Source organism: Leopardus geoffroyi, chromosome C1 (genome assembly GCF_018350155.1).
Source record: "Leopardus geoffroyi isolate Oge1 chromosome C1, O.geoffroyi_Oge1_pat1.0, whole genome shotgun sequence".
Taxonomy (NCBI): Eukaryota; Metazoa; Chordata; class Mammalia; order Carnivora; family Felidae; genus Leopardus; species Leopardus geoffroyi.
This window is the reverse complement of record NC_059328.1, coordinates 80,072,897-80,095,162: the sequence shown is the minus strand read 5'-3', so window position 1 is coordinate 80,095,162 and position 22,266 is coordinate 80,072,897. Positions and strand designations below refer to the sequence as shown.

The 22,266-nt window shown below is 35.6% G+C and overlaps 1 protein-coding gene across 5 annotated transcripts in view; it reads left to right on the top strand.

The window, feature by feature from the left end:
- The window catches only part of ARHGAP29 (Rho GTPase activating protein 29), a 65,612-nt gene that overhangs the window by 9,609 nt on the left and 33,737 nt on the right, over positions 1 to 22,266 (top strand). For 4 of the 5 annotated variants that reach the window (XM_045478347.1, XM_045478349.1, XM_045478350.1 and 1 more), the window contains one exon: positions 11,004 to 11,138. In XM_045478347.1, the coding sequence (XP_045334303.1) occupies positions 11,004 to 11,138 (135 nt within the window). Of the gene's footprint in view, positions 1 to 11,003; positions 11,139 to 12,720; positions 12,845 to 22,266 lie in introns of those variants that run through there. The other variant, XM_045478351.1, reaches the window with a different exon arrangement.

The window sequence follows — 22,266 nt, the reverse complement described above, 5'->3', positions numbered from 1 at the left end:
TATGGTTTAAGTCATTTAATGATTTAAGAATGAGGTGCTATACCAGATGCTATCAGTTTTATAATTCTGTGATTCCCAAAATTTGATTGGAGTTGGAGATTCTACATTGTTCTGAAAATTGAAGAGTTCAGAGCTAGAGAAGACAGTTAAGTGTATGTCTTTAAACTATATAATGCATTTTAGAGGACATCTGCCTCCCACCAGTCTATAGAATTTTTTAATTTTTATTTTTAAAAAAGTTTTTAAGTTTATTTATTTTGAGAGAGAGAGAGAGAGAGAGACACAGTGGGAATGGGGGAGGGGCAGGGAGAGAGGGAGAGAGAGAATCCCACGCAGGCTTCATGCTGTCAGCACAGAGCCCAGTGCAAGGCTTGAACTCATGAACCGTGAGATCATGACCTGAGCCAAAACCAAGAGTTGGATGTTTAACCGACTGAGCTGCCAGGTGCCCCTATAGGATTTTTTAAAGGTGAATTTTATAACTATCTTAAGTGTGGTATTTGTGAAAATTTCCCAAGTGAGAATGTGAAACTCATATTGCCATAGTTGTTGAGGAACTGATGACAGAAATAAGCATCTACCAAAGAGCTCTGTGGTAATATGAAAGATAGGTATGCAGTTTGTTTTTGCTCTTTTTATTTACAAATAAAAATGGAGAGTTTAATGTGCGACATCAGAGGACTTTGAAAACACATACTTAGATAGGATGACTGATAGAGTTTGCTGCTTCTCTGACCACTGTTTATTTCCAGGAGGAGGTTATCCTCTTCTCTTATATAAGTAGCACATGTGGAATTTGAAGTTTTAGATTTCTATCCAGTGCTATTAAGGTGCAGTATGAATAATTACAAGGCCAAATTTTACATTTTATATTAAAATGCTGAATGCACTCTCTTATACATATACTGTCTGTGTTTATATCTAACACTGCAGATTAACATATGTGCTGTATAAACTACTTCAAGTTCACAGCTGTCCCCCTGAGGAATAATGTGTTCTGAATTCCAAAGAACAGATTCATAAGTGTTGTTCTAGTTCATACAATAATCTTTTTTTTTTTTTTTTTTTTAAATTTTTTTTTTTTCAACGTTTATTTATTTTTGGGACAGAGAGAGACAGAGCATGAACGGGGGAGGGGCAGAGAGAGAGGGAGACACAGAATCGGAAACAGGCTCCAGGCTCTGAGCCATCAGCCCAGAGCCCGAAGCGGGGCTCGAACTCACGGACCGCGAGATCGTGACCTGGCTGAAGTCGGACGCTTAACCGACTGCGCCACCCAGGCGCCCCCATACAATAATCTTAAACTCTGTGGCATACCTCCTCATTTCCAGGTAAAACACCATTCAAGGAGGTTCAACAGTGATTTTGAAAGGTGCAAGGCTTTTTAATTAGATTAGAAAGAATAGTGCAAATTACTTAATTTTTCTGCACTCAGCACTTAGAAGGGTCCATTGCCACTGTAAAATATATTTTAAGGAAAATCAGTAGTTAGTCTAATACTTCTTACATCTTTATTATGTAACATTATTTTAAGAATGGATTTTAATAAAAGTTTACTGTTGTGACAATGGTGCCTTATTTTGTTTTGTCCTTTATTTTTTCAAATGTTTGTTTATTTTTGAGAGAGAGAGAGAGAGAGCAGGGGAGGGGCAGAGAGGGAGAGAAAGAATCACAAGCAGGCTCCCCTCTGTCAGTGCAGAGCCCAATGCAGGTCTTGAACTCACAAACTGTGAGATCTTGACCTGAGCCGAGATCAAGAGTCAGATGCTTAACTGAGCCACCCAGGCGCCCCTGTTTTGTTTTTTAAATAGGCTAGAAAGGAAGATAAAACTTTATCATCTGTTTCAAATAAAGTTCTCTAATTAAAAAAGAACTTTCTAATTTAAGGGTGTATCACTTTTATTTTATAAATATATCACTGAATCTTATAAGTGATAACTTCTGATGAATTCTGTGTAGGTCCTGAATTTGGCAGAACTTTAGTCAGAAGAGTTATGTTAACTTTGTAAAGCAAATTTTTTTGAATAGGAGAAGTTAGATAAAAAGTTTAATGCTTGGGCACCTGGATGGCTCAGGCTCAGTGGGTTAAGCATCTGACTCTTGCTTTTGGCTCAGGTCATGATCTCACAGTTCGTGAGTTCAAGCCCTGCATTGGGCTCTTTGCTGACAGCATGGAGCATGCTTGGGATTTTCTCCCTCTCTCTCTGCCCCTCCCCTGCTCGCTCACGCTCGCTCTCTCTCTCTCTCTCAAATAAACTTAAAAAAAAAATTAATGCCATTAACTAATACATTCAGTCGTGACAGGAAAGTTCTGCATAAATTTTCAGAGTTTCAATTGAAATCCTGTCTTGTTGATTAATTAAGATTTCCTCAGGTGAATATATAGGAGAATGTGTAAATTTATTTCAACAAATATCAATGAGTGTTAGTTTTACCATTGATGAATATTTATATTTAACTTAATACTTAATATTTATATTAATGTTTAAGTTTCATCCTCTATATTGTGCCAGAAATTTTGTGAAATATTGAAAACATTAGGTTGCTAGTCTTAGATGTGTCCTCCTACTGTGTTCTTTTAGAAGGAAACCTCTCCAGAAGTGATTTCTAATGGATAGCACTTAGGAGAAGTTCAGGTAAATGTTGATAGGTTATGACTTAGAAGTGAACATTTGAGGAATGAAGTGTGAAATATAGGTAGCTCATTCATGACACATGTACCAGCTCTTAGGAGACTGTTTTTTGCACTTGTCTAGAATGGTTTATATAATTTAACACCGTTTATAATAGTAACACCGTTTATAATAGTTAAAGTCTGTTAAATCACAGACTGCAGATCACCTGTCATTAAGCTATAACTTCTTTAATCATGTTAATGTATCCTAGTGATCAAGAGCACAATTCTAGAGGTGGAACACTGAGGTGGAATCCTCATTCTGACACTTGCTGGTTGTATATAGCCTTGAGCAAGTTACTTACCTTCTCAGTGCCTCAGTTTCTACATCTGTTGAAAGGAAATAATAGTACCTACATCAGTGAGATGTTGTGAACATTAGAGTTCATATTTGTAAAGCTCTTAGAATGAGTGTTTTTGAACGTCAGCTATTTATTTTATAATCCCCAAGTGGCTGGATAAAGAAAGCTGCTGTTCAGGCTTTGCTTTTATCATGTAAATTCAGAAGTCATTACAGCAAAAAAGGGGAGTTTCCTAGTGATATGTTCTGAAACTTATTTTCCTCCTTGTTTTCATTGCTTTCCCACAGAGGTTAAGCTGAATTAACAAGACTGGTTTTAAAAATTATTGTCAGTTTTTTTAAATCAAGGAAAACACCATGGTTTTTTCATGTATTTACTTAAGCATTTCCATGAAGTGTTTGCAATATAAACACTGTGGTATTGTGTTAATATATGAGAACCAAAAAATGGAGTTAGCTAATCTGTTTTCACTTGATAAGCTGAGTGAAGCCGAAAATAAGTGGCACAAATGAGTGAAACGATAAATTAAAATTCAAATTACCATATTACAGGGATGGTAGATAAACAAGCAAACATTGGGATACAGGAGTTTTACTCTTCTAGATAACTAGTATTAAGATTTTGGCTGAATGTTATAATACTGCATATTGAATATCTTTGTAGTATAAATTTCATTGCATTTACAATGTGGGCACTATAAAACTTAAAAATGGTCTTGTATTTAGTTATATGACTAAATTAAATACTATAACGTGATAAAAATAGAAATATTATAAAATATATCTTTAATAATAACTTTGTTTCCAGTTAATTCATTAATTTAGAATTTACATGTAAAATGAAATTGAAACTTAAAGGTCTCTTTTCCATTAGCCAAAATATTGTAGGACCTTGCTGTAAGTGTATTTGTTGAATGTAATTCTATGTGAGACAAATCTATTGTCAAAGGTATTTAGTTTGGCTTACAGGTTTAACAGAAATAATAGCTATTTATGTGTATTAAGTCAGTAAAACAGTTTTGTTTTTGTTCATTTATTTGACATTCACAATAACAAAGTAGCTAGAACAGTGTTCTTACTAATTCTGTTCTATGGATGATAAATCAGGGATTAGAGAAACTAAGAGTTAGTTGCATATGGTTCTTTCAAGGAAGTGGAAGATCAAGCATTGGAACCCAGGTTTCTTGATCTAAATCTATTCTTTTTTTTTTGAGTAGGCTCCACACCTGATGTGAAAAACCCTGAGATCAAGAGTTGCCTGCTCTATTGACTGAGCCAGCCAGGCCCCCCCGAATCCATTATTTTCTATCACACCAATTAGCCACTTACAGCTTTCTTTTGTATTGGGGAAGAACAGTTACTAACCTCATTTGCTTTGCTCATTACTGCGACTGTTTTTGGGGGGCGGTTTGGGGGGGGGTGTGGAGTGGGAAGAGTACTGTTGGTGAAAGAGCTGCTTAAATTCCTTAAGCCCTTTTTACAAAGTTGTATTTTCAGTTTAAGAGGCTTTTTGCTTCATAAAAATAACATGAGATAGCTTTAGTCTATTATAAGGGGAAAGAACGTTTGGTAAAAATGGAACTTCTTTTTTTTACCACTTATAATACATAATTAAGAGCTTGCTAAATTATTAAGTCCCATTTGAAGTATTACCAGGACATACTGACGTTCTAGTAGTTGACTCATCTACTCAGGAAAGTTTATGAATCCTTGTAATTAACATTTCTAAAAAGTAGCTATCATGTTTATTTCTGTTGATTTATAGGCTTCAGAAAAGTGTTCAGTTACAGGAAATTGGAATTACAGGGTAATTTGAGACACTTCTGAAATTTATTACTAAAGAACTCAGTTACTGTTTTTTATAGTTTGATTTGAAACAACTTCAATATCTATTTATAAAGGCTTCCTTATAGGAAAAAAAGAATTTCAAGTTGATAAAACATTTATGTTAACAGTTATTGGAATGTTTTGCAGTGATTTTTAAGAAAAACCGTAGTAGGGATTCTTAAGACCTCTTAATACTGTTAAAAATTATTGAGGATCCTGAAGATTTTTGTTTATGTGGGCTGTATCTGTTACTATTTATTGTGTTAGAAATTAAAACTAAGAAAATTGAAAAACATAATAGTTTTGAAATATATTTAATTCCACATATTTAATTTCCTTGGCTCTGAAAAGTCCAGAATTTATTACTTTGATTTATTTAGGCACTTAAGCCATTAGTATCTTGTAGTTCTTGCTTAATACCCAACACTAATTTTGAATATTGATGGTTGTTGACACTCCACAATCAAGCTCTTTTGACCTGAGATCTTAAAATAAGTATTCTTACAGCATTCCCCAGGTATATTAATAACTGTAGATTTTGTTGTGAAACATCAAGAATACAGGACAGAGATAACTGGCTTTCCTTTCTCTTTTTTAGGACTAACATAGGTTAGGTTTTATGATATTAGATAATCATTCAACCTTGATTTTGATAAGTAGGCAGCAGTATTACCATTAACTAGCTTTATTTTGTTTTTTATATGTTATTTTTTAAAGCTATTCAAATTGTATTATTTTTCAGAAGTTTGTTTTATTTCAAAGCTATGAGGTTCCATTTCAGACCTAATCTATGTTATTAACCTGTTTCTACTATTGCATACACTAATAAAAATAGCTATAAACATTTATGGAGGGCTTATTATGTTCTGGCCACTGTTCCAAGTACATTATGTGTTTTAACTCATTTAATCCAATAATCCTATAAAGTAGCTACCATTATCTTCCTTTTATGGGTGAGGAAACTGAGGCACCGAGAGGTTAAGTAACTCACCCAAGGTTTATGAACCATGGAACTGAAGTTCAAATTCAAGCAATCTGGTTGTAGAGATAATGTTTTTAACCAACCACTAAGCTGTATTGTTTCAACCAAGTAAACCTACTGAATGAGCTAACATACAGAATTATAAAACAGACCATATAGTGATCATTTAAGATAATTCTTTCTTTCTTTATTTTTTTCAACATTTATTTATTTTTGGGACAGAGAGAGACAGAGCATGAACGGGGGAGGGGCAGAGAGAGAGGGAGACAAAGAATCGGAAACAGGCTCCAGGCTCCGGGCCATCAGCCCAGAGCCTGATGCGGGGCTCGAACTCACGGACTGCGAGATCGTGACCTGGCTGAAGTCGGACGCTTAACCGACTGCGCCACCCAGGCGCCCCTAAGATAATTCTTTAAATTGCATACCACATTTTCCCTAGGAATTAAAACAAATGTTTAATTATAAAAGTAACATATATTTATGGGGAAAATTCCAACAGTACATAAAATTCCTAATATTTCTTGCCCATTTGTATGTCATTTTTTAAATAGACCTTATTTTTTTTATTATATGTATATTTTTAATTTATTTATTTATTTTTAATTTACATCCAAGTTAGCATATAGTGCAATCATGTTTTCAGGAGTAGATTGTAGTGATTCATCCCCTGTGTATAACACCCAGTGCTCATCCCAAGTGTCTTCCTTAATGCCCCTTACCTATTTAGCCCATCCCCCCCACCCACAGCCCCTTCAGCAACCCTCAGTTTGTTCTCTGTATTTGAGTCTCTTACGTTTTGTCCTCCTCCTTGCTTTTATATTCTTTTTGCTTCCCTTCCCTTATGTTCATCTCTTTTGTATCTTAAATTCCTCATATGAGTGAAGTCATATGATACTTGTCTTTCTCTGACTTATTTCGTTTAGCATAATACCTTCTAGTTCCATTCTCGTTGTTGGAAATGGCAAGATTTCATGCTTTTTGATTGCCAGCTGATACTCCATTGTATATATATACCACATCTTCTCTATCCATTCATCTGTCAATGGATATTTGGGCTCTTTCCATACTTTGGCTTAAATAGACCTTATTTTTAGAACAGTTTTTGATTTATAGAAAAACTGAGAAGATCGTATAGAGAATTCCCATATATTCTTATACCCAGTTTTCCTTATTTATTAATATCTTACATTAGTAGAGTACATCTGTTAATGAACCAATATTTGATACTAATGATGCATTCTTATTGATTAAAGCCCATAGTTTATTCATATTGCCATAAATTGTTCCTAATGTTGTTTTTCTCTTCTAGGATCCTATCATATTACATTTAATTCTCATGTCTCCTTAGGCTGTTCGTGATTGTGACAGTTTCTCAGACTTTCTTCACTTTGGATGCCCTTGACAGTTATTTTATTTTATTATTTATTTATTTAAATTTTATTTTTTATTTTTAAAAATTTACATCCAAATTAGCATATAGTGCAACAGTGATTTCAGGAGTAGATTCCTTAGTACCCCTTACCCATTTAGCCCATCCCCCCTCCCACAACCTCTCCAGTAACCCTCAGTTTGTTCTCCATATTTATGAGTCTCTTCTGTTTTGCCCCACCCCCCCGTTTTTATATTATTTTTGTTTCCCTTCCCTTATGTTCATCTGTTTTGTCTTTTAAAGTCCTCATATGAGTGAAGTCATATGATTTTTGTCTTTCTCTAATTTCACTTAGCGTAATACCCTCCAGTTCCATCCACGTAGTTGCAAATGGCAAGATTTCATTCTTTTTGATTGCTGAGTAATGCTCCATTGTGTGTGTGTGTGTGTGTGTGTGTGTGTGTGTGTGTGTATACCACATCTTCTTTATTCATCCATCAATGGACATTTGGGGTCTTTCCATACTTTGACTATTATTGATAGTGCTGCTATAAACATGGGGGTGCATGTGTCCCTTCGAAACAGCACACCTGTATCCCATGGATAAATGGCTAGTAGTGCAATTGCTGGGTGGTAGGGTAGTTCTATGTTTTGTTTTTTGAGGAACCTCCATACTGCTTTCCAGAGTGGGTGCACCAGCTTGCATTCCCATATTTATTTATTTTTTTAATGTCTATTTTATTTTTGAGAGAGAGACAGACCGTGAGCTGGGGAGGGGCAGAAAGAGAGGGAAACAAAGAATCTGAAGCAGGCTCCAGGCGCTGAGCTGTCAGCGCAAGGCCAGACATGCGGCCCCAACCCACAAACCATGAGATCATGACCTGAGCTGAAGTTGGATGCGTAACTGACTGAGCCACCCAGGCGCCCTGATGACCTTTACGATTTTAGGGAGTACTAGTTTTTTTGTAGGATGCACCTTGATTAGAATTTGATGTTTTTCTCATGATTAGATTGGGATATTGAGGAGGAAGATAACATATGTGAAGTGCCATTTTCATCATGGATCATATCAAGAATAATTACTATAAACGTGGTATATCACTGTTAATGTTGACCTTGATCACCTGTCTTTAATAGTAAAGTTTCTCTAAAGTTACTCATGTTGTTCACCTTTCTCTACTGTATCTTTGGAAGGAAGTCACTATGTGCATGCTCCACCTTCTTGAGGACAAAAGATCTACATAAATTATTTGGCATTCTTCTATACAAGAGATTTGTCTCTTCTCTTTCACGTGTTAATTTATTCATTTGTGTCAGTATGTGCTCATTTATATTTATTTTATATTTTGGGTTATAATCCAGTACTACTTTATTTGTTGCTCAAATTTTTCTAGCTTTGGCCATTAGGAGCTCTCTCAGTTGGCTCCTTTGTGCTCTTGGCATACCTTATTCAGTGTGAGGGTTAGTTTTTCTAAGCTCTTACTTTCCGGTTCTACTGGATCCTTCTAACTCATCTTGCATGTTTCCTTCCCCGGTCCTAGGGTCATCCCTTTCTCTAAGAAGCCCTGGTTCCTTTTCCTTTTATTAGAGAACAGTATTAGAAACCAAGCTCACAGTGATAGGTTTCATTTCCTTTAGGCCCTTTCAGTGGACAGATCAAAGAAATATATGTGTGTATACTAACCTGTGTAAATACACATATCTATAAACATTTCTATATTAGATACAGCCACCTGTGTATTAAGCTAAACATGAATTCGTTTTTTAAAGCTTTTATTTTTAAATAATCTCTATACCCAACGTGGGGCTTGAACTCACAACCCCAAGATGAAGAGTTGCATGCCCTACTGACTGAGCCAGCCAGGTGCTCCATAAACATAGGTTTATGAAGCATCCAACTGTAATCTACCACAGTATGGATCCTTATAGCCTCCTTCTCCTGTTTATTTGTGAATTTCTGTGCCAACAGTGAGATTCCTGGTTCCCACCATCCACCATCCATTTACCCAGTTGTTCAATTCCAGTACATATGTATAACAACATCAGAATCATTAACCAAAGCCTCATTGGAAGCACTTTGTCAATACAATAGAGTATAATACTTTTGTGCGTTTTGTTTTCTTTTAGTCTTATAGACTCACTCATTCTAAGGTTACTTAGGCCAGCACCTTTAAAATTAAAATTTATTGGATGAATGAGTCATGTTTTCTCCTGAAGGTACTCTGTTCTCTCTGCTTCCATCTCTCCCTGAACTATTGTTTGCCTCTTCCTGGAATACTCTTTGCCCTGATAGATCTACCTCCCTACCTTGCCTACACCTCTTATACATATTTTTTTTCTCTTGATAATGTAGTTAATGAATGGAATATTTGATAGATGGTAGTAGAATTTTTCATTTTTGTTTTTTAATCTAAAGACAGTTTTTCTTTCTGATGGTTGTCTTTTTAACATTTCTGAAAAATTTGTATAAGATGACATTGTGTTTAAAAAAATGGGTTTTGTTTGCTTTTTAAGCTATTTCAGTAGGGAGGCAGTGTAACATTAAGAGCATGGCTTCTGTAATTATACTCTCTGGGTTCAAATTCTGGCCCCACAGTTTAGTAACTTGGTGAACTTAGGTGTACCTCAATATTCTCAACTGTACAATAGCTATTTTAAAATTATCTACCTAATTAGATTGATATGAAAGTTAAATGAGATAATACCTTTTTAAGTCTTTTTAACAGTGCCTAGCACCTAGGAACCCCTTAATAAATGTTAACTATTATTAAACTAGCGCTATATGTAAGGCTACAGAAAGGAATATTACATCAGAGTATTGCATTTAAGGTGGTTGTCCTTTTAGATGTTTGAGGATTACTTGAGGGATTTCAAAGTTTAGGGTGATTATACATTCTTATTTGCCTGGGATGATAGTCCAGGAATATGCCTATTGTGCTGACACGATTATGGGTAGCATTACCCTTTTTACTTGCTTAGAGTGTTTTGGTTTGAATGATAATTCATATGGCCACCTTATTTCCAGGGATTATAAAATCCTGCCTGCCTCCATCTGCCCAGAGTTGGTATAAATGAGCAGAGCAGGCTTGGGGTAGACAGGTAGAGACTGGGAAGAAGGGGGTACCCAAGAGAGCAGTGTTGCTTTGTTACAGCTGCTTATGGCCAAGGAGGATGTGAGCCTGCTATAACCAGATTTTGAGTTTTCAAGAGTAAATTCCAGAAATCTGGAATTTTTGGAATGATGTCTCAATTTTTCATCATTGGCAATAAATTCGATTTTCCTAAAAGCACACAAATTCATTGAACCATATAAAGATCTGTGTATTTTATCATATGTAAATTATATCACAGGTTTTTAAAATGGGCAGGTCAAATGGTAGTTCTTATATGACTTTTAATCTAATAATTACCTAATGCAAAGAATCAATTCTAATGTGGAAACTTGACATGTAAGTGTTCTTTAGTATTAGTTTATATACCAGGCATTGTTGAGCTTTAATTCTGTTACCATATATATTCTAAAGCATGTTATGGTTGAAACTATAAAACAGGAAAAACTGACCTCGAAGTTGCCTCAAAGGAAATCTGGAGACATATTTAGACTTGGAAAACTGAAAAAGGTAGTACTAACTTGACTGTAACTGAAATCTTTACTGACTTAAAACGATTATGAATTTTTGAAGGCTGTATAAACTATATATACTAACTGCAATGGTGAAAACACAAGTGAACGTATAGTGGGCAAAAATTGTGGGGCCACTGCTTCTACTTAAAGTGTGTTTCAAAATGATCTGTCATAGTTTGCATTCCTGAAACCTGGTGGGAAACAAACCTTTTTTTTTTCTTTAAGATTGCTTTAAAGAAGTCATTCATATACGTCTGGATGAACTCCTCCGTGTTTTAAAATCTGTAATGAATAAACATCAGAACCTCAATTCTGTTGATCTTCAAAATGCTGCAGAAATGCTTACTGCAAAAGTAAAAGGTAAGAAAGATCTATTAAATGTGGGTGGTGTGGGCAAAAGGCATCCAAGTGATACATTTTGGTCTATAATGACTATAGTGCCATCTCCCCATGTGGTATTGGTATCATGTGTCAGTAGGAGTTATGTATACTTTGATATGTGGATATTCCCACGGAGTCACACCTAAAACTCTTTTCCTTTCGAAAATTAAAACTTATTTGGCAGGAAGCAGCCTAAAAATACTACCTGAAATAAATTAAACAAATGATATTTAAAATTTTTGAGTTTTTTGAAAGAGGGCATGCTCTTTTGAAGTAGGTCATTAGTGTACAAGTCCTTGTTTTGTGAGGACAATTGGTGCTGGAAAATGGTAATTTGTAGCAACTCCACTTAAAGGAGGGAGCTGAATAGAGAAAAAGACTTTTTTTTAATGTAAAAAAAGTGAAACTATATGTATGGATAAACACACACACGTGTATTACATATAATAAAGAATCAAGAATTAGGATTTATCCTCTGATGAAAGGACTTGCCACCCAAAGTGTTAGAATCTGTTTTTCTGGACTACAGTATATAAGAAGGATTGAAAGTGAAGGGAGTATTTGAGAAGAATGAGACGGAATTCAGTTAGGAGATTAGTAGAAATAAGGGACTGGATGTGGATTGGCAGTCTGATCTAAGGCAGAAGCTTGAGTGTGGTGGAGGTGGAATGTGGTTGTTCTAGAGGAGGGGATGGATATTGATTTGATGAAATGCAGGATGTTGATGATTAATGTGAGTTGACAGGCAGACTTGAAAGGTGTGGTGTCTAGGTGGTAATGGAAGAAGGTGACCAACTCAGACTGTGCAGAGTAAATATAGGCTGAGTAAGAGATCCCAGGGACAGAGAGAGGATGGAGAAACCTGATGAACACCTAAGAAGAAGGAGATGGTCTGGAGAAAGATGTCATGGAATTTTAAATTAGAGTACAAGAAGTGATTGTCAGTGTTATATGTCACTTACAAGTAATATGAATTCAAGTAATGTAATTGTAGAAAGTGATTACCTGCAGGTTGAGTAAGGAAAGGAAAGGATTCTTTGGGGCAGGGAAATTACTGTACTGAGTCTCAGAGGTTGAGTGGGCATTTTTGAGTTGGGGTGGTGGAGGTTGGGACTGTGATTTGGGGCACTTGCACAAGAAATCTGGATGTGAAGAACATAGTGCAATTGGTGAACACACTCCTATCTAGAGAAGGCAAAGGGCAAGTGTCAAGGGATGAGTGAGGCATGAGGACAAAATAAAAAGCTTGTCAATAAAATATGGTCCGTATACCTGAGAAACACTTCCTCTGCTTTTTGACATAGATGTATTGTGTTTGTGTGGTTCTTTTTTTTCCCCCTGTATTTCAAGCATTGAGAAACATATAGATGGCTTTAAATGAGAAAAATGGGTAGTTTCTGTTGTGACTTTTAAAAATGTGTTTGGTAACCAAATTTGTTTTTAAATAGATTGTTTATAAGTCTCATTTAACTTAACTTAGATAGGGAAATTTGCGTCTATAGATAGTAAAATTTCCATGCTTGGAAATAGCGACCACAGTTCATTCAATTGTTGTCAGTAGCTATTGTGTGCAGTCAGGATGTCCTGGGGAAGGAGTGTGCCTGTGTATAGTTGGTGTCCACATTCCAGAAACAGACTTGAAGAAAGTGGCCTCTCAGCTGCCTTGGAGATCTTTTTCCTTTGAGGTAAAGCAATCTTTTGAATATTATCTCCCACTATGAGTGTCTTTACCCTTGGGATTATTGTTACAATTTTACTTTTGTGTTGGGTGAAATTTAAAAGATTACTTTTTTGTTCCTAAACTTCTGTTTCAATATGCCCCATGAGATTAGAAAATTTTTTAAATTGTGTTTTCCTTGGTATAAATTTATGTGTTTAAATAAAACCTTTCCAGCTCACTCTTATTGTTGAGGCCATCTAAGAACATCACTGATACCTCAAATGAAAAATATTCAGTGACCCGAAAAATTGAGGTCAAATTCAAACATACTTAATGTTTTCTTCTAATGATAATTTAATTTTAAAACCCTGGAAAGGCAAGGGGGAGGTGGAAACTATTTTTGAATCTCTGTTCTCTGGCAATCTAGATATTTTGCATATGCTATTTTAATATTTAAAAAAAAACTTATAAAAGCGTGTTTTATTTCTATTTTAAGGGGGGAAAATTTAAAGAAAAAAGCTATCATATATTAGGATCAGAAAGCTGACAGGAATGTGAAGATCATTTTGTTTTAAACACGTGATTACATTTAAAAAAACAAAGGTGACATGACTTGTTCTGAATGTCTTCACTGTCGATGCATTTGACAAATATACCAAAACATTAAAAGATAACATACACAGAATGAGTTTAGAATCATGGAGGTCTAATCTTGTTTGTGCTACTACAGGTGTTAATGCATAAAGTCTGTCTGCTTCCTCTGCATACTAAATGCATTGGAATGAAATTGGAATCTTTAACTCCTTTTACTTTTTATTTTAACTTTGGAATTTACCTTTTTAATAACTTTAAAAGAACATTTTAAAACTTTAAATTAAAAACTTTAAAAGATAAGGTTTTCCTCATTCATTCTAATAGTGATTTGTATTTCCTGTGTCTCCTCCTGTTTCCAAGCAGGAAGTTCAGTCTGACAAAATATTTGCAATATGGTAAGAGAGATATAGCTTATTTTTGAAGTAGATAAAAGACATCTTCAGTGCTCAGTAATTTGTTAGGTACTTAAGTATTTGTGTTTTCATGATTTATAGTTATTTTGGTCAGTCTTGTAATATAAATTAATAGGACTAGGACCATTTATTTAGGTTTTTCATGATCTGTATTTTGCCCTAGATTTAAAAATTGACAAAAAATTGACAAAAAAAGCTTTTAATTACATATCTAAAATTGTAGAAGCCTCGTGTCTTCTTTCTGTTTTGAAAACTTAATTTTCTAATAGGCAGTACATTCAAATGGTTCATAATGCAAATGGCATAAAAGAATATTCAACAGTGAAGTGTCTATTTTATCTCACTTAGCTACCCTTTCCTTTACCTGGATAAGCGACAACTATTATTGATTTTTTTGTGTGTCTTTCCAGAGACATGTTATGCATATATAAATGATACAATATGTTCTCTTCTTTACCCTCCTTTTTACACAAATGGTAGCCTTTTTGCTCCTTGCTCATTGTTCTGAGTTATGTTCTGTACATAAAGCATTTCCTAATTCTTTTGTTGTGATTTGTTCTGTTTTTTTCAAAGCTGCATGGTAATCTGTTATATTTATGTGCTATATAATTTATTTAACCAGTTCACTAATAGATGTTTGGATTGTTTCCAATTTTTTTCTGTTACAAATAATGCTTTGATGAATAGCCTTATTCATTTGTATTTGTATTTCTGATATTGCTAAACACCCTTTGCAGTGGTTCTGCCTTTCTGATAGCAGTGCTGAAAATGCTGATTTACTGCACCTTTGCCAACACAGTTGGTTACCACACTTTGTTATCCAGTCTAATAGTAAAAATTGGCATCTCGGTGTAGATTTGATTTGCATTTCCCTTATTTTGAGTGCAGTTGTCTTTTCATATGCTTTGGAGACATTTATACATCCCTCTATGTGAGTTGACCCTTTTTTTTGATGGTGGGTCTTTTTTTTCTATTTTGATTTGTAGAAACTCTGTGTTAAGTGAAATTAATCCTTAAACTTTGATGTAAGTTGCAGACTTCCTTTATCTTTTGATGTGCTTATGGTATTTTATTTTATTTTTGCATTTAAATTTATCAGTCTTGGGAACCTGGGTGGCTTAGTTGGTTAAGTGTCTGACTCTGGCCCAGGTCATGATCTCACAGTTGATGAGTTCAAACCCCACATCGGGCTCTGTGCTGTCAGTGCGGAGCCTGCTTCACATCCTCTGTCTCCCTCTCTCTCTGCCTCTCCCCAGCCCTCTTTCTCTCAAAAATAAATAAACATTAAAAAAAATAATAAATTTATTGGGGCGCCTGGGTGGCGCAGTCGGTTAAGCGTCCGACTTCAGCCAGGTCACGATCTCGCGGTCCGTGAGTTCGAGCCCCGCGTCGGGCTCTGGGCTGATGGCTCAGAGCCTGGAGCCTGTTTCCGATTCTGTGTCTCCCTCTCTCTCTGCCCCTCCCCTGTTCATGCTGTGTCTCTCTCTGTCCCAAAAATAAATAAACGTTGAAAAAAAAATTAAAAAAAAAAAAATAAATTTATCAATCTTTTGTATGGTTCTTCGGTTTTAAGTAATAGGAAGGACTTTCCTGCTCTGAGATTATAATAGCATTCTCCAGTGTTTTTTCATTGAATGTTGTCATGGTGTCATTTACTAAATTTAAGTCCTTGATACATTCTAGAGTATCTACATGTCTGGCTTACTTATCACATAATTCATCTTTTCCTGACTGATTTGAGATGCCATTTTTATCATAAGTACACTAAACTGTCATATGTGTTTATATCTATGTTTGGACTGTATTATGTCCCACTGATTTGTTTAGTCATGTGCCAATACACACCATCTTTATTGTAGTTGTAAAGTATGTTTTAGTGTCTGAAAGGGGTAACTCCTCTTTCTATTACTCTTTTTGTTCAGGATTTTATTTTTCCATCAGGACTTTTGAATTGGCTTATGTAGTTCCCAAAAATATCTATTGGTATTTTTGAGGGGATGAGTAAGGTTTATAAATTCATAAAGTCATAATTAAAGTTATGAATTAAGGAGAAGTTATATACTTAGCATTTCTGAAAACATAGTATGCATTTCATTTCTTCAAGTTGTCTTTTATGTTTCTCAGAAGCAACTTAAGGTTTTCATTTTGTAAGTCTTACTGTTTTTGGTTTGTTTTTTCCCCTAAACATTTTTTCCCATGCATAAGGTGAAAATTTGCTTCATTATATCTTTTAATTCAGTGGTTTTCACCTGTGGTCCCTAATTTATGACATCAGGTTAGTGGATTGTGACCAACATTTTTAAAATACAAAAGAGAATAGAAAAGAAAAACCAGAATACAACACTATTGTATCAGATGTAAGGATGTGGGGTTTCTGGGTGACTCAGTTGGTTAAGCATCCTACTCTTGATTTCAGCTCAGGTCATGATCTCACAGTTCATGAGATGGAGCCTCACATCAGGCTCTGTGCTGAGAGCACAGAGCCTGCTTGGAATTCTTTCTCTTTCTCTCTGCCCCTCCCCTGCTCACTCTCTGTCTCTCAAAATAAATAAATAAACTTAAAAAAAAAAAAGACCTAAGAATGTTTCAGAAACTTTATAGGTGTTATATAACTTATAACTATTATGTGTGTATGGTATACTTGGTCATGATATAATATGTATTTCTTACGCAAGGTTGTGGTCAAAAAAGTTTGAAAGTCACTAATAGATGATATGTATGAAAGCTATTCATGTGATTTCTTAAAGAGATACTAAATGTGCCTTAGTGCTTAGTGACTTAATAAGGAACCCAAGGGAGACAATTATTTAAACCTTGAGCAAAATTTTGATGGAATTTTGAAGAATGTCTAATAGGAAGAAGAGAGTGGAGACAGAGAAACCAGTTAGCAGGTTGTTAAATAGTCCAGACTAGAAGTAAAATGTGGCCTTTTGAACTAAGTGGCAGTGGGAATGGAAAGGAAGAAAATATTTTAGAGGCATCTTGAAAGTAAAGATAATGAGCTAAGAAATGTATGGAAAAGAGTTGGCTTGGGGCGCCTGGGTGGCGCAGTTGGTTAAGCGTCCGACTTCAGCCAGGTCACGATCTCGCGGTCTGTGAGTTCGAGTCCCGCGTCAGGCTCTGGGCTGATGGCTCGGAGCCTGGAGCCTGTTTCCGATTCTGTGTCTCCCTCTCTCTCTGCCCCTCCCCCGTTCATGCTCTGTCTCTCTCTGTCCCAAAAATAAATAAAAAAACGTTGAAAAAAAAAAGAAAAGAGTTGGCTTAAAGGGCAGACTAGAAGAGAGGGTAGAGTTCAGTTAGGACATGTTGAGATTATAATGCGGGTAAAGCCTGGGAAGCAGAAGGAATATATCAAACAGACCATTGGAAGTGTGGATCTGGAGCTCAGAGGTTAAAACTAGACAGGTAGTTTTTAAGGATCCATTTACCTCAAAGATATGAAAGAGGATGTGATTCTGTGGGCATAATGTATAGAGAAGAGAGCCAAGGTGAGAACTGCAGGCTGAGTGGAATGACTATTAAGTAAAATTGCCAATAGATAGATATAGAACATGAGGGCACCATGTTCACTATCAAGCAGGGTACTCTAAGCGCTTGACATTTCTTTGAATAATACACCATTTTACAGACGAAGAAATTGCAGTGAGGTGATGTATCCAGAATAACTCCAGAAGTGGTAATGGTTAGATTTGAACTCTGGTCTGAAACTCTGAAGCCCTCTCCTTTTAGTTACTATCTATAACAAACTGCTTCTAACAGTGCAGAAGACTTCAAGATGGAAGCAAGTGGTTAATATTTGTAGCAGTAATAGCAGACATTATTGACGATACACTTCCTGTATGCTAGACACTGTTAAATTTTGCTTGGATTATGCTATTAATCTGCACAGCAAATTTTTCAGGTCAATACTATATTGTTCCATCAACTCTTACTTTGCAGATAAGGAAGCTGGGACATAGAGAGGTTTGCCCAAGGTTGCACACAAATTAGGTGGTAGAGTTGTTGAGAGTTGCAGAGTAGTCAGGTAGGATGAAAACTTGGAAGAAAAAAGGCCTCCAAGTTTGACCAATAGGTTTTTGTTGCCAGTGTTCAAAGTGGTTTTGAGTGAAAATAATAACTAACATTTATTGAGCATTTTCTGTGTAGCAGGCTCTGTTCTGAGTTCATTCAGTTTTTATAACAGTTCTCAAAATACATACTATTGTCCATATTTTATAAATAAGGAAACTGAGGCACAGAGCAGTTGTGTTACTTAACTTAGTAGGAGACATAGTTAGATTTAACCTAGGCAGACTGGCTTCTGGACCCATCCTCTTAACCAGGCTCAGCAAACTACTTCTGGTGGGCTAAATCTGGCCTGCCTATTTTTGTAAATAAAGTCTTACCAGAGCACAGCCATTCTTACTCATTTATATATCACCATATCTCATTCATTTATGTATGGCTCCCTTAGACCAAGTTGAATAGTTACAACCTACCGTATGGTCTGAAAAGTCTAAACTATTTGCTCTCAAGCCCTTTACAGACAAAGTTTTTCAGCCTCTGATAACGATTAAACTGGATGAAAAGCCAAATCCTGGTGAATTTAGTTACGACCTATTTATAGAGGTTTGGCAGTAAAAAAAAAAAAAAAAAAAAAAAAAAAATAATAATAATAATAATAAATAAATAAATAAATAAATATTAAGTTGGATGTTAGGTTTAAGAGGAAATATGGTAAAATTAAAGTTTTTTCACATAGGAAAGATTTGAATATGTTAGTAGCATAAGAAAAAATGTCAGTTAAATTTTTTTTTTATCTTTATTTATTTTTGATAGACAAGAGTGTGAGCAGGGGAGGAGCAAAGAGGGAGACACAGAATTCAAAGCAGGCTCCAGGCCCTGAGCTGTCAGCACAGAGCCCGATGTGGGGCTCAAACTCATGACCTGAGCCAAAGTCAGACGCTCAACTGACTGAGCCACCCAGGCGCCCCAGAAAAAAATGTCAGTTGAGTGAGAGATAATAAAACTATGGAGGAAGGTGGCCCAGAGTTTTGGAGAATGCAGGAGAGAGTGGGAAGATTTATTACTGGAAAGGAGCCAAAGACTTTTCTTTGAAACACTGAGCAGAAGAAAAAGAAAAAAAAAAAAAAAAAGAGAAAGGATATTAGAAATATAGGGCTGTTTTGAATTGGAGGCAAAGGCAATAATAGGAATTTTCATTGGATGGTTGTAATCTCATTCAAGTAAGGAGGAAGGCAAAGAAAGATGTTCAAGTAAGTGTCTTTTCACTATTCACAATTACTTCTTAAATCTCCCAGTCATGTTTAGTGCTATGAAAACCATTTAGGAAAGAAATAATAATTGTAGAATTTGGTGTGGTGTTATAAGGTATTTTTTTTTCTTTAAAGTCTAACAGGTTAAGGTTAGGAAATATAAGTAGGCTTTACATTTTTGCTGGTTATAAGTTATTTTAAATATACATTATAAGTTACTATTTAAAGTTTACTTTCCAAGGGGGGAAAAAAAAAGAGGTTAGAGTGGGAGAGAGCCAAAGCATAAGAGGCTCTTAAAAACTGAGAACAAACTGAGGGTTGATGGGGGGTGGGAGGGAGGGGAGGGTGGGTGATGGGTATTGAGGAAGGCACCTTTTGGGATGAGCACTGGGTATTGTATGGAAACCAATTTGACAATAAATTTCATATGCTGAAAAATAAATAAAAAATAAAAAATGAAATCTTCAAAAAAAAAAACACCTCAATATAAAATCCAAATAAAAAAATAATAAAGTTTACTTTCCAATGAGATGTTTAAAGCAGGGTATAACTGATAATGCAATAAAGTACATGTATTTAAAGGACACAGTTTGATCAATTTTGACATGCATACCCTGTGAAACTGTCACAGTTAAGATAATGTGTACCCCTTTGTAAACCCTCCTTTCTATACCTGCCTGCGGCCCCCTTTCATTAAAACTATCTTCCTTCCTTCCTTCCTTCCTTCCTTCCTTCCTTCCTTCCTTCCTTCCTTCCTCTCTCTCTCTCTCTCTCTCTCTCTCTCTCTCTCAAGAGAAAGGCATGGGGGGAAGGGCAGAGAGAATCCCAAGCAGATTCCACACTCTCAGCACAGTGCCTGATGCTGAACTCCATCCCATGAACTATGAGATCATGATCTGAGCCAAAATCAAGAGTCAGATGCTTAACCTACTGAGCCACCTAGGCGCCACCCCTCCTTCATCAATTTTGATATGTTGTGTTTTCATCTTCCTTGTGTTCAAAACATTTTCTAATTTCCTTTTTTCTTCTTCAAGCTATGGGTTATTTAGAAGTGTGTTATTTAGTTTCCTGGTATCTGGGATTTTCCAGAGATCTTTCCCTTATTTCTAATTTAATTCCATCTAGTCACAGAACATTTTTTGCCTGATTTGAATCCTTTTAAACACATTTTAACTTGTTTTATGGCCCATTATGTAGTCTATCTTGGCAAATATTTAGTGTGTATTTGAAAAGACATGTGTTCTGCTGTTACTGGATGGAATGTTCTATAAATGTCTGTCTAGGAGAGGTGGCTGATAGTATCGTTGAAGTCTTCCATATCCTTACTGATTTTCCATCTACCTGTTCTGTCAATTATTGAGAGAGGGCTATTGAAATCTCTGGCTATAACTGTAAATAAATTTGTCTATTTGCAATTCTACTAGGTTTTGCTTCATGCATTTTGAGTTGTTTATCAGGGGCATAACTGTATAGAATTATGTCCTTGATAAATTGACTCCATTATTATAAAGTGACTTTTATCCATAGTAGTTTCCTTTGCTGGGAAATGTAATTTGTGTGATGTTAGGCAGTAAGCTGGGGCTCTTGTTGAGCTTTCCATGTTTCTTGTTTCCCATGTTTCTTGTCTGTCAAGATACTTGTCCTTCGTTGCCTGATAGCCAATGTCTTGAAAATTTTTGTTTCATGTATTTGGTATGAGTTTCTTCTAGTTGTTTCAGACAGAAGTATAAACCTGATTTTCCATCTTGGCCAGAGCAGAAGTCCAAAAATAGTTTTTAAATTATTTATTGTGGTTCTTAAGTTTTTCTTTTTGTTTGTATTGGGGATACTTTAGAAGAGTCTAATAAAAGATATAGACCTGAGCCCCTCATGTCTACAGAGGCTTATCCATGTAAAAGCTTGGTTGTAATTTCATGAGGTTTAGAGGCTTGAGGTTTCATTCATCCTTGCTTAGGAATTCTTGCTTTCCAGCAAGCATTTTCAACTCCAGTTGCACATTAGAATCACCTGGGAGAGCTTTTGAATAAATACGTATGTTCCATCAGACCTTTGAAATCTGAATTTTTGGTGGTAGGACGAGATTTTTGGTTTTTAAACTTCCTAGATTTTTGAACAAATACCAATGCTTCATCAGACCTTTGAAATCTGAATTTTTGGCAGTAGGACCCAGATTTTTGGTTTTAAGCAATGATTGTATTGTGCAGCCAAGCTTTAAAACATCTTGTTTTAAGCAAAGGATGGCTTCCTCTTCACTTGGTCTCTTTACCTTTCCTTTACTGTCTAGGATCCTAGAGAGGGTGGGACACAGGGAGCCAGTTGCTCATTAAACTCAACTTAAGTAAAAGGGGTTACTTTAAAAAAAATGGCCAATTCCACCTTCAGATTTTGTCTTGGTAAATTATATCTGGGCTTTTAACAAAGGTGCCTAGAGAAGTTATAATAAGAAACCTTTTTCAGTTATGTTTCACAATTTGCTTTTCACAAAATGCAAAATGGTTGGACTGTCTCTTTGGCAAACAAGAGACGGCTATATATATCAAATTAGCCTGAACCTCAGAGCCCAAGAGCCTGAAAGAAATAAAGCTATAAATAACTAGGAATTTAAATTTTCTAAAGCATTGGGTGTTTATGTGATATGCTTTGTATGTAGGATTTATGCTATGTCAAATGTATATATGGTGTCAATTAGTGGTAATTCTTAGTGAAAAATATAGTTCATTTGACTAAAGTGGGCCCACAGTGCATTTATCTATTTTTTTAAATGCTGTAAAGCAATAAATATAGAGAAAATAGGGTGCTCTTAATGAGAGGTCTGATGTAATATGGACTCTGTGACTTCAAGATGGATTGATTTCACATTGCATCACTTTTTAGATGTGTCAAATTATGTAATGCATGGAGTAGGAAGTTTGGAATGCCAGCTACTTTTATGCAACCTGATTCTTTTGTATGATTTTTTTTAATGAAGAACTTGAACATCATATTCATTTTGTGTATTAGGCTTCTCAGTTCCCAAATCTTCTAGTGCTTCTAGAAGTAATGGTGAATTTTTAAGAGATTAAATGACTTTGTATGAATCTAGTTTAAAATGTTTTCTCCCTCAGGGCACCTGGATGGCTCAGTCAGTTAAGCATCCAACTCTTCATTTTGGCTCAGGTCATGATCTCACAGTTAGTGAGTTTGAG